General features: G+C 30.3%; 1 protein-coding gene across 2 annotated transcripts; it reads right to left on the bottom strand.

The window, feature by feature from the left end:
• Positions 1-10,324: 10,324 nt before the first annotated feature.
• LOC120171788 (SUMO-conjugating enzyme SCE1-like) lies at positions 10,325-13,475 on the bottom strand. 2 transcript variants are annotated; one of them, XM_039179439.1, is made up of 5 exons: positions 13,305-13,471; positions 13,134-13,217; positions 11,057-11,209; positions 10,843-10,956; positions 10,469-10,652 (listed from the first exon to the last, which is right to left on the bottom strand). In XM_039179439.1, exons 1-5 carry the CDS (start codon positions 13,371-13,373, stop codon positions 10,590-10,592), a joined length of 483 nt encoding a protein of 160 aa, XP_039035370.1. In that variant the 5' UTR covers positions 13,374-13,471; the 3' UTR covers positions 10,469-10,589. The 2 variants fall into 2 exon arrangements, with proteins under 2 accessions (XP_039035371.1, XP_039035370.1); XM_039179440.1 differs by lacking the exon at positions 11,057-11,209 and having other exon boundaries at positions 10,325-10,652; positions 13,305-13,475.

Here is a 13,475-nt window from a genome sequence, read left to right as displayed (position 1 = left end):
TTGTCACTTCGGGTCTTGTTAGAAGTCAAACTAGATGATGCAGAATGGATGCAATTTTGATATGATCAGCTGAACATAATAAAGGAAAACAGATTGAAAACCATTCATCATGGTCAAATCTACTATAAACGAATGATTCGAGCACATAACAAGAAGGTGTGCCGGAGAGTATTCCGTGAAGGAGATCTTGTGCTTAAGAGAATTTGGCCAATTCAAAAAGACTTCAGAGAGAAATTGATGCCAAATTGGGAGGGACCTTATGTCATGAAAGGCCTTCTTCAGAGGAGCACTTGTCTTGGCTAAAATGGACGAGCCGGAACTACCAAATCCCGTTAATTTGGATGCATTCAAAAAATACTTTGCTTAGGATAAAAACCCGAGAGGGCGTCCTAAGTCGAAAAAGAAAAGGAAAAAGAGGAAAAAAACGTTTAGAGTGAAAACCCGAAAGGGCGCTCTAAATTGAAAAAACAAAAGAAAAAGAAGAAAATTAGGTAGGTCCAAGATGAAAACCCGAAAAAGACGTCTTGAAACCAAGGATGGGTCCAAGTTGAAAACCCAAAAAGGTGATTTGGATAATGATTCAGAAAAGGTCCCTAATCCAGACAGTAAAGCATCACGGCATCTGAATCTTCTACAAACTTAACGAGTCGGAGAAATGTTGTATTCTCCTGAACATTATCGCATCTTCAAAGATCCCTTGACAAAGACTGTGTTCAAGGTTACCTAACGACTTATCAGTTCAGAAGCGCCCGCATTATTGAAATTTAGGACATCCATTCATACTTCATTTATGTATTCACTTTTCAGAATGTTTGTATTGTATTTTTTGTTCTTTTTCCCTTATGAATAAAGACGACTATTTCCTATTTCAATTTCTTTTAAGCATCTTGGGTTGAATTTAAACCTAATGATTTATTCATTTCTGAAAAAGATAATTGCATATTACTGTACAAAGATTTTTTGAAAAGTAAAGGTGCTCGGAAGCTGATCAAGGCTCATGCACTATACTATGAGTGATTGAAAAGCATTTCCCAAATCAAGGATCAAAAAATTATGTACACTAGGTTTAAACGTGTTGAATAATTCAAGATCAAGAATCAGAAAGTTAGATTCCAAAATCAAGAGTCATCAAGACTGACAATCGGAGATTGAGATTTCTCTCCAGAACCCAAAATAACATATTTTACATATGCATTTTAGGCACACCTAAGAGTATTGCATCCATAACATCGCATATATGCATATTTTTTGTAGATTCTAGTTAGAGTAAATTTCAACTTCATAGAAGGGTATTGAGCTCTAAGTGACCAATTTACAAGATGGGATTTCAACTTCACAACAAAGGATATCCAATTCAAAGCTCGACTTCACAATAAAAGAGCTATCCATAATTTTAACTGCACAAAGAATGATATCGTGCCCAACGGATCGACTTAATTTCACAGCAAATAAGTCATCTGCAATAACAGAGGTTTATTCCCCATCAAACTACAATATAACTCAAAGGCGAGAAAAGTTATCTGTCAATAAAAACTATCGAGTTCGATACCATTCAGCTCGAGGACGTATTCGCCGCAAGGTAGCACCAAAGAACTACTTTCTGGTCAAAAATTCACACCAAAGTCTTTAAATTGAGAAAAAAACCAAGGTTGACTCGGATTGGAAACGAAGAGCCACTTTCCAATTCACCTACGATTTCGACTTCACGACGAAGGATATCGTACCCAAAAGGTTAACCCAGCTTCACCAGTTAATACTAAAATCTTCAGGTCAAATTTCAGCTTCACGATGAAGTATATTGGGCTAGAAGACGATCCAGGAACTGTATTCCAATGCTCTGAGCTCGGTTTCAACTCGACAATGGAAGATATCATGTTTAGGATTACCCAGTTTCAACTCAATCTCAAGGCGAGGGAGTTCTCCATGATTCGATCCAAATTAACTATAACATCGGATTTCAACTCTACGACAGAGGATATTCGATAAGATGGGAATCATTCCCATAATATATCAAACTCAATGATACATTCATGATGGACGAAATTTATTTCTTTTAATCTTTGCCCTATTCCCGTTACACGATAATGGGCAAAGAGGAACAACTGTGGACACGTATTTTCGTCCAACTCAGGTTATTCATTTAATTATATTAGTTTATTATATTATATAGTATTAATTTGTATCGTATAAATGTGTTACGTTTATATCGTATAATAAATATATTATATTATATACTATAATATACTATTATTGTAATTACATATGTACTCCTTTTTTATTTTTTTATAGACCCAGAAACCCAATGATTACAAACCTAGAAACCCAACAGTGGTCCAACAACAATAGACTCAGGTCTTGGAGCGACCGAACCGACCCGAGCAGCAACCCGAGACCCAGTTCAAACCTGAATCAGTTAGGGTTTAAGACTCTAACTCCTCGTCTTCTCAGCGCCGCATCTCCTTCGAAGACTCCTCACACCGGCCGTTTTTCTCGGCTCAACAAACACAGCAGTGTGATTTCGTGGAACACCAAAACAAACAAGAAAACAAGCATTTCAGTCGAAATCAAACACTAAGACCGAACTAAAAATAGCCTATCTAGCACTATAAATACACATGTAACAACACAAGAAAAATATTGAAAAAATACGGTAGAAAAACAAGCAAAAGTTGTGAACTTTTCGAAAGCAAATACAAAAATAAAAGGTATTTCTTTTCCGTTTTTACCTTCTTCGTGTTGCATGTGGCTTTAGGGGTATTTATTTTGTTTTTTCGATTCGAAAAACCCAATAAGAAGGGTTACGTCGATGAACGGTGGAGAGATTTTTGAGAATTTTCTTCTCATATCTAGCCCTCCCCGAGGCTATTTTAAGAAAATGATTTGAATTTTTGAGATGGGTGGACGAAGGGCTTTTAAAAAATACAAAAAACAATTTTGGCCACCGCCGATAAAAGGTGGCCGCGTCGATTTACGACGGTCGATCGAAAACTGGGTTTTGGGGCGCCTGTTCTTCGTGCATGAAAAACACGGAGAACAGGTTGAGAGAATTTTTTGGGTTTCAATTTGATCTGATTTAGGGAGAAAGGAAAATATGATAAGTGTTTTTGGATTTTTCGTTTTATACCCAGACTCGCGTGTTGACCCGATCCAGGACCTAGACCCGCGTGTTTTTGAGTAATAAAGGGAAAATCACGGTTTCAGTCCCCCTATTTTTAAAATATTCATTTTACCCCCTAAAATTCAATTTTAACCTCGATTTCCTTTCAAATTTGGCCATTTATTTTATTTCTCTTTCAATATAGTCCTTTATTATTACCGTTATATATATTTCCCTTTTTTCGTTTCTTTAATTTAACATCAATATTTATCTATATTTTTATTATTATTATTATTTAACACTTTATATATATATATATATATATATATATATTTCTGTTTTTTTGTCATTATTTTTCTTTACATAATGTTATTTATATATTTTTTTTATCTTTTTTTCATTTTTATTATTATATATATATATTGTAGTTTTATTTTATTTTATTTTGTGTTATTTTTGTTTTTATTTGATTTAATATTCTTTTTATTATCTTATTCCTATTTTATTTTTCTTTGTTCTATTTATTTTATTTATTTTGTTTTTATTTTACTTTACTTTATGTTATTTATTTTATTATTTTCCTTTTTGGAGATTATTTTTTTGTTATTTAGCTCTTTTTTAGGGTTTTTATATTTATTCTTTCCCCTTTAATTTAGTAATTGTCTATATTTAATTTTGCAATTAGTATTTTAGTATATTTTCCCCTTTTTATTTTTGTTCGATAGACCTATTATTTGCTGTGTATTTTAATTGAGCAATTTGTTTTTATTTTATTTCCTTTAATTCTTCAGTATGCATATTTTTACTTAATTCGATTTTGCATTTTACTCTCTCTAACACTTTTCTGGACTTCTTAAAGATACACTTTTAAATCCATTAAAGGTAAGTAATTCGGATCAAACTTTACCTTTTAATTTAATTTACAATTTTCTCAATTAAGACAACTGGAAATTAATTAGTATCGAAAGGGCAGTTCAAGGGTGCTAATACTTCCTTGGGTGTAACCGACTCCCGAATCCGACATATCTTTGGTAAGATGCAGATCAGGTAAGAAATCAATGTATCTGATCAACCCATTTTGTTCTTAAAATAAATTATCGGTGGCGACTATAACCGTTTTATTCAAGTCAAAGTCCAATTCTGAACCCACCCGAAAGATGGTTGCGACAAGTATGCCTTTAGTTAAATGATTGGCTAACACTTGCTTAATATTAATGCGCTCAATGACCACTTTTTTTTTTCTTTAACATGTTCTTTTATGATCAGATACTTAATGTTTTTGTATTTACTTCAAATTTTATTTTTGTTAGCTATAAAAAAACAACAAAATTATCGTAATATATATGATTAATGACTTAGAATTGAGTTCACGAGTCTATATTTAAAAATGAAACTCTTCGATCATACTTCGTACGAAAACAACATAAAGACGGTGAATGAAAATATATATTTTGACTCAATCATTTAGCTTTATAAGAAAAAGATGTGTAACATAATAAGATATTGAAAATTGTTATCAAAATGCAATCCTCTTATTCATTCTTCTTTTTATTTTTTATTTTTCTATATTTTTCTACTCCTATTGAAAATTGCGGAACAGTTCTTAACAATTCTCTATATTTTTTATTATTGGCATTAAATTATATTATACGCATGGTGTGATTAGAAAATATTGTATATAAACTTTTATTTAATGAATGATCATATATAAATGATAAAAAATATTTATTTTTAAATAATATTTTTAATTGTTTTATTTAAATATTTACAAAACAAAAATATTAATATAATTATGTTTATTATTATTATTTAATTTTTAAATAGATTAATAATTAATTTAACATCTGATTAATAATGACACAAATTTAATCAAAGATTTAATTCGTGAGGTGTCAAGATCAAAGGGTCGGTGGATAAGAAAAATTAGATACCGTTCCCCTCCACGCAATACAATTTGATGGACAATTTCATCCTTCTTAAATTTAAAAAAATTAATACTAATAATATTCATGGGATCCGCCAACTAACATCATTTTTTTTAATTAAGGGACGGCTTATTTAGTTATGCTTTAAGCTCTAGTAGTTTTGCAGATAGAGTTTAGATTATACCCCGTAAAATTGAATTTTAGCTGAACCAATATATATCATACTCAATTTGACTTAAACCGGAAGTCTTCTAAGCGAAATTAATTCGAACAAAAAGTAATTCAAACTGAAAAGTTAATCGAATTTAATTTACTTAAATCAAATATTAGCTTGGTTTTAATTTGATACATAAGTTAAAATGGATAAATAGTTTTATGTTATACTACTAATTAATCACCACATTTGATAATTAATGATTTGATATAATTTTTCTACATTAACAATATGATAAATAGTTTATTTTTACGATATACAAATAATTATTTTCAGTAATAATTTATAATTAAAATATTATCATAATATAATATGATTTATAAAAATATTTAAACTAATGTTTATTTAAATATACAATAAAATATTATATTAATAATTTAACATTAAACATGTAGTTTTTTATTTTTATTTTTGATTAAGCTAAAGTGATTACAAAGTAGTATATATTATAGACATTTGACAATGAACATTCAATCACCCATGATGCAATCGTTGGTGCTCGAACCCGGGACTTTTAGAAATAACAATCATTTTCTTTAACCATTGAGGTAATTTGATTTGTGCTTAATCATGTACTTAATTCTTTTAATTGAGAATAAATTTATAATTGAAAATTTTATTTTTTTTCATATAATAGGTAGGTATCATAAAATTTTCGGACCAAATTAATACGAAATTTATGTGACACATTCTAACACGCCTTATAAGATTAAGTTTGTTATCACCCCTAAATAATGGTTAAATTCTAAATATTGAATGATTAATGATGAAAAATGATTTGATATAATAGGGATATATATATAATCTTTATATCTATCTTTCTCTCTCTATAATTTTTTAATTAAGTCCTTATTTTAACAAATAAAAATATTTTTTTATGTTAAGTAAGGTCATGTTGAATATGAAGTTTTACCTCCAAAATTCAAGTTATATTAGATACGGATGGAGAAGATATATTTCTTGAGACAAATGAAGAATTTATGTTTTTCAGATCAAGTAAGATTTAAATGAAAGATGTATATTTCTTAGATTAACCCAACGTATGGTCATCTCTAGGAGTTATACATGGCTAAGCACATATACATGCTCTCATGTATCTTTAATACATTATAACAAATATATAAAGAGAAGTTGATTAATCGATTAAACTTAAGAGTGATATTAATAAAAATTTTGATATTAAATTTATTATCATGCAGTTCATTATTTAATAAATAATTTTTTATTTTTAATAAAACTAATAGTTTAATAATATATAATTTTACTATACATTTCATAGAAAATGTGAAATAACATGGATAAGTAGGTGAATTTGCTTAATGACAAGTTATTTGGGATATAAAACTACTTTAGTCATTAAAGGACATGTATGTCGCAAAATCAAGTTATAACTATTGATTTTTTTCTTATTAATATGGGGATTAATATAAAATAATATATGTTTAAAGATTCAACACTTTCAATAATTTGATAATGCACGATCATACATCTTGTATATCCGGTGTTCGAACTAAAAACCTCAATAAATAACAATAATTCATTAACTACTGAGATTGTACTATACCAACAAATTCTTAATTGTTTCAATTTTTGGGTCAAATCATAACATTTGTCATCATTCTTATTTCTATGCAAAATTTGGATTTGTCAAATAAAGATTATATATTATGCTTCCCAAAGCAAGAGGCTAAACAGAAACAGCTGCAACTGTCTAGTTTTAAAATTGTCGAAAGCGCTTTGAGTTGCCAGAGCTAAATTAATTGGAAATATTTGTATATTCTCCCACTTGTGGGGAAGCTGTCTATCTTTGCTTTGGAGGTGCATTGCTCTATGCCAACTACCTTTAACCTTTTCAAGCTAATTTTGTTTTGCCTCCTGCATGTTCTTTCTCATTTATGATAATACATCCAGATTTTGATTTTAATTTTAATTTTAAACTTAATTAATTAATTTATATAATTATTTCCAACCACTTGTTTCTATTATTTTGGTAAAATATACAAATGATCCCTATTATACGGTGTTGTTTTATTGAGTCCTTCAACTATTAAAAATTATAAAAATGGTCCTCCAACTATGGGGCATTGTTGTATTGTGTCATCTTACTATTAAAAGTTACATAATGATCACATGACAATTCATATGTTCCAAACTCATCATTTTCTGTTCAAAACTTGACCGTATGAGTTGTACGTTAACCTGATGATTGAAATATGATAAAATCATATTTTAAGTCTACTGGAACCGTTATTGCTTTCAAGCATTTGTTCAATTCACAATATACATCTCAAATATTTTTAGGATCAAATTTTATCCTAGTCAACATATTAACATCCAGCTCATACGACCGCCAAATTTTTAACTGAAAGGACGAGTTTGGAACATATGAATAGTCAGGTGACCCTTTTATAACTTTTAATAGTAGGAGAACTCAACAAAGCATCACCCTATAGTTGAGGGGTCATTTTATAACTTTTAATAGTCATGATACTCAACAAAGCAAGGCCTTATAGTTGAGGGACCATTTTGTACTTTACCCTTATTTTTTTAGTTGGTACATACTTTGGATATAAAAAAACATTATATATATGTTTTTGTTTTCATTCTTTAATTACGAATGAGAAGAGACAGACAAGTTTGTGTTGTATCCCAAAGAGAAATGTTTTAAATTAAAACATTTTGGGATTCGATATTATATTTTGGTCCCCAAATCTCCATTTGTCCGATTGTAGTATGGGGTTTAGTGGCAAGACGTGGTACCCTAGACGTCTTGTTTAGGGTTAAATTAAAACAGACAGGCTATTCTCTTGTTGATTTCATTTTTTCTTTTTTAATGGGTATTAGCTGTTTAATTGTTGGCACATGTATTGTATTAATACATTATCTTACCAACTTAATTAGCTGTTTAGAGTATTACATTAATTAATAAAAGCTTTCTTGTAACACCCTTATTCATTGCGTAGACATACACAGACAAGGGACATTATATTTGTACATCGAAGTTAAAAATTGAATAAATAATTTAATTACATGTTTGGGCTTAAGGTTTAGGGTTTAGAGGTTAGGGTTTAATTACATGTTTGGCTTTACTTAGAGGCTTAGAGCAATATTGACCGGCAAACATATATTTGGTAAGCTTAATTGTGATATAAGATTATAAGTTGATTATGAGATACAATGAAAGTCATGCATGCCGTATATTCGGATGTAAACATGTTAAGGCTTTTAAGCATAAAAAAAACTAAGGATTAAACGTATTAAGCTTTGATTCATGTGGTTAAATTATGTAGACATCGTGCTTGAGTATTTATCTTTTAAGTTTAATAAGTTTCAATAGACTTCATGTGTTTAAGTAACAAAAATATCAGCCTCGATAAAATTGCACTTCTAATCTCTCACACTTTGATCACAAACTAAAAATACCCTTTTTATAATTATTTGAGTTCAATCCTAACCCAAAACAAGTCCAACTTTGACCTAATACTTAATGGACTAATGAGTTGAATTAAACTCGAGTAACTCGATCCACTAACTTGTAATCTAGGCCGGTCCTAATTATTTCTAGGCTCGGGCGAAAATAAAAAATGCCCTCTAATATAAAAAAATTAAGAAATTGCAATATAAAATTTTTTATTACATTTTTCATTAAATTAAAAAATAGTAATTCATTACAAAAAAGATGTCAAAAAATATATTTAAGAATACAAATACTTATAAAAAATATTACATTTGATCATTTTTATGCAAAACCATTGATGATAATGTCAACATCAATGTTTTCCAACATATTTTTCTCAATGCATAACATAGCATTTGAAAATAAAAGAATGATCTTATCTAGAATTTGAAAATATATAAAAATTAAAAGAAAGAATTTAAAAACGTGATGTACCTAGAATTTTAAGAACAATCTTCAATATGATTCAAGCACCACAATTGGTAATAAACAATTGTGACTTTACGTGTGAGAGAAATATGATAAATTAAAAAAAGAGAATAATAATTTTTAGAGGAATCGTGAAATATAAAAGAGAAAAGAAACTTGTTAATTATACTTAAATTTTTCCCTCATTAAGTTTTGAAGAAAAAAATAACGTTAATAATTTTTTTTCATTGATATGAAAATCGAGAAAGAGATTTGGTGATAGTGGGAATTTGGAAAGACTAAAATTAAAGAGATTCAATTGATTTTTTTTTAATTTTGGAAAAAATATTAATTAGAATTTTATGGAAGAATAATTTATTAACATTAATATAAAATTCAATAATGACAATTTTCACCTTAATAAATTCATAGGCCCATTATTTTATTGAGTAAATTACATGTTTAGTACTTAAACTATTAATTTTAGTCTATTTTAGAACCTAAACTTTCAATTTTTTTCAAAACCATACGTAAAATTTATTTTTGTTTAATTTTAGTTCCCGCCGTTAAAAAGATTAGTTTTTTTATTTCATTTTAGTACCCATTCAAAATTTAATGTTAAGTTTTATTTTTTTTAAATTTTAGATACTAAAATAAATCAAAATTGATAGTTAGATACTAAACGCGTTAAATTTTTAAAGGTAGGGTACTAAAATGTAATGAAAACTGAGCGTTATACATGATTTGAAAAAAATATAAGTTTAAGTATTACAACGGATCAAAATTGATAGTTTAGATACTAAATACATATATTACCCTATTTTGTTTTACAATTTTTAATTTATTATCAGAAAAATAAAAAATAAAACTCTTATTTAAATCATTGCTTTATAAAACATTCATAGTTTTTCTCTGGTACAAAAAGATCCTTCTCTAATGAAGAACCCCACAACATAAATTTAATGGTAATTTCAAGACAGCATGGGTACTTGCATAATGTTTATATTCGATTTTTATGCCTTTCTGTTCTTCATATATAAATTTATGAGCATATCTAGGGTATAGAATGGATGGTACTAAAGCCTAGAAAGACATTCCAACATTAAGGACGGATAGTCTTGCAAATTCTTCCCCCAAAACACTCCTTGCGTTAGAATTTGTTTTAGCTGACTATTTGTTCATTAAATTAAAAATCAACAAAATGGTTTGTGTTTGCTGCATGATTCAGTCCTAAAACAGAACAAACAGTGTATGAAAAACAAGCTTCAGTTTAAGTTACAATTCTAGTGGTATAAAACCACCATTAATCTAAATGTGATGGAGTTGGAACGCAATGCAGGTCCATACAGTTTATACCGATTACCAAATACCCAAGGAAGAATGTTTCTCTTAGCAAAAGCCGAGTCTTGTACATGAGGAAGAAGCCAAACTGGCATTTTACCAGCAATTTCATTGAAAATCTTAGAGCTAATATTTGATAACAATAGACTAGACCAGAGGTGGGTATTGCTTGGCTTGCTGGCGAACCCTTCTCTTGTATTCATTAGCATCCTGCATGACAAACACGATATTATATGTCATTGATTGATTTTTATTACTAACCCTGCACCTTAAACAGTCCCATGCCTGGAAACCTTATTAGTAACCATGTTTAAAAAACACAACTAAAAATTCTTTTATCCCCAATATCAGGAATTTTCTAAAACATCCAGTCTCTACTGAATCAACTCAAGATGAATACCTGGATGAAAAGGTGATATCCTTCAGTTTGAGCAGGATCAGCAGGATTAGGAGCATCCAGAAGATCTTGGATTCCGACAAGAATCTGCTTCACAGTTATGGCTGGTCTCCAACCCTACATACAACACAAGAATGGCCTGAAACGCCAGTCTGGGTAGATGGGACCACAATAATAAAAAACACGTAAACCATACTCAAGAGAAGAAGATACTTACACTATCCTCATTCAGAATTGAAAGGCAAACAGTACCAGATGGATAAACATTCGGGTGGAAGAAACCTTGGGGAAATTTACACTTTGGAGGCTTGCTAGGATAATCTTCACTGAAATGGAGTGTCAGTGGGAAGTAGCCACCTTCCCAATCAGTCTGTAACATGGATCGAGTTAAACATATCCAAAATTTAAAAGAAACACAAGCTACAATTGATTCAAAAATGCACATTTTTGTTCTTTCAATATTTTCTCTTAACCCCATATTGCCATGTACACTCTCATGAGTCTGCTTAATCAAATATTTAACTTTTTAATCAATGAGTTCAAGAAAAAGGAAGCCTTTCGACGACATTACCAAAAATGCTCCAGATACAAATGCAAGCATCCAAACACCACACCCTCAAACTAGTCCATGTATATAAAGAACAAGACATGAATTGTGAATAGTAATGACCAAATGTAAAATGAGTTGGGCAAAAGTAATATCAAGGGGAATTACATAAAAGCTGCAAACATCATACAAGAAAATTAATACACAAAGGCAATTAAGGAAACCGACAACCAAAACAATTTCATAGGTGCAATATCATTACAGGATCAAAACCAATATCACAAGGCTGTCACACTTTGAGTAACATAACAACCACCAATGCTGCAAGGCAAATCTAAAACTTGCAGCCCAAACTTGTTAGTTCTCAATCTGCAACTTATAAATAGTCAAAGTACCTCAAAGACTTAAAATTCTATAAAGACTGCTGGAAGTGACATGCTACTTGTTGAAACCGCTGATGCCCTCTCTCCAGGTAATACTAAAATTACTACTCATGCTTTAAATAATGATTAATTTTCCAAGGCTCAGGAAAATGAATCATGGAATAATGATGATGAATGAGGTCTAATTCTGACCAATACCTCACACCAGGTTAATTGCTAAATAACTAACAAAGGATGAGAATATGAAACCATGTTTAATTGCCAAATAAGAACAGACAAAAATGATAGACAAAATGGACTGTGGTGATGGGCAATTCATATTAAAACAAGTATTTGTATGCTTGTGTACTAATGCAATCAAGAGAGAAAGGGAAAGGTAGACCTTCAGCAACTACTACAACTCCTGAAATAGAATGGTCAGAGAACTGTAAAAATAGCAGAGATGCTCATATAATATCTTCAGACTGGGGGGGAGCGCAGAGATGATGAAAATGAATGTGATTGGTTTAAATTAACTAACAAAAACAGATCAGTTGTTCAGGTCCTATAAAATGCCAAATAATTATAAAATAACCCATTAAAATTAGGATAACGATACTAAGTTGTGAGAATCTAAATAATGACAATAGGCTGTCAGGCCCCCACAGTCTACAAGTCATTGTTCCAAACAATATTGATAAAATCATGTAAAGCTCATTATTAAAAAATATCAACATACATATAGTAAACCCCTACCAAGTACCGACCAACAATAAAAGAATGTTTAAATAAAACAAAAACTTGATTCCATAAAAGCCAAAAAATCTATCAATAATCATTTAGTTTAAACTGTCAGCCACAGACTCAAATATCCACCAGCATTCCAATCAATAATAATTTTCATAATATACGCCGACACAGTGTATCACACAACCTTCTAAAGAAACTTGTTTTAGCTTTGCTTCAGCATTCTGAATGTAAGGTACACACATATGCGTGTATATATATATATATAATCCGCAGCACAAGAGAAGGAAATACTCCCATTATCCTATAGGGGAAATAAACTACTCAGCCAATTTAATCCAGAATCATCAACATCATGGCCACTCCACTCCATGTTTTAACACAATTAATCACATCAAACTTATGTTTCAATTACAACAATCAGAAGCTTCACCTCTCTTTTTCACTTTTTTAATTACCCTCTAATTTAACCAGAATGAAAAAGAGGACTAAAATCTTAATCGCGAAAAAACACATCAGTATCCAAGTCGAAACAAAAAATAGAAAATAATTGACAAACCAAGCTCAATAAACAGAAACCCTTGTACTTTACAGACTAATAAAAAAATCAGGAATTAAATATAAATTATTTTACTTACGCCTGCTTTACCAGGGATTGTGCAATGCCACACCATCAAATTCACCGTTCCATCGGGCAACGTCTCAGGTTTCGCAACAAAACCCTAAAATTTCAACAACAAACAATTAAGAAAACAAAGAATATGGAAACCCCAAAAGAAAAAAAAAACAGGGAGAAAAACTGAACAGACATGGGGGTGGTTCTTCCTCCATGCCTTGCGTTCCTCGGAGAGTCGACCACGAGCTATTCCTCCCGACATCGCTCTCTATGTCTTGCGTTTGATACTCCCGCTTTCTCTTTCTCTCTCTAAAACCCTCGCCGAATTGCTATCTCTCTCTCTGTCTCTCTCTCTTCAAATAAT

The sequence above is a fragment of the Hibiscus syriacus genome, unplaced genomic scaffold (assembly GCF_006381635.1).
Source record: "Hibiscus syriacus cultivar Baekdansim isolate YM2019G1 unplaced genomic scaffold, ASM638163v2 tig00111837_pilon, whole genome shotgun sequence".
Lineage (NCBI taxonomy): Eukaryota > Viridiplantae > Streptophyta > Magnoliopsida > Malvales > Malvaceae > Hibiscus > Hibiscus syriacus.
The sequence above is the reverse complement of the archived record's forward strand: the minus strand, read 5'-3'. Positions and strand labels throughout refer to the sequence as shown.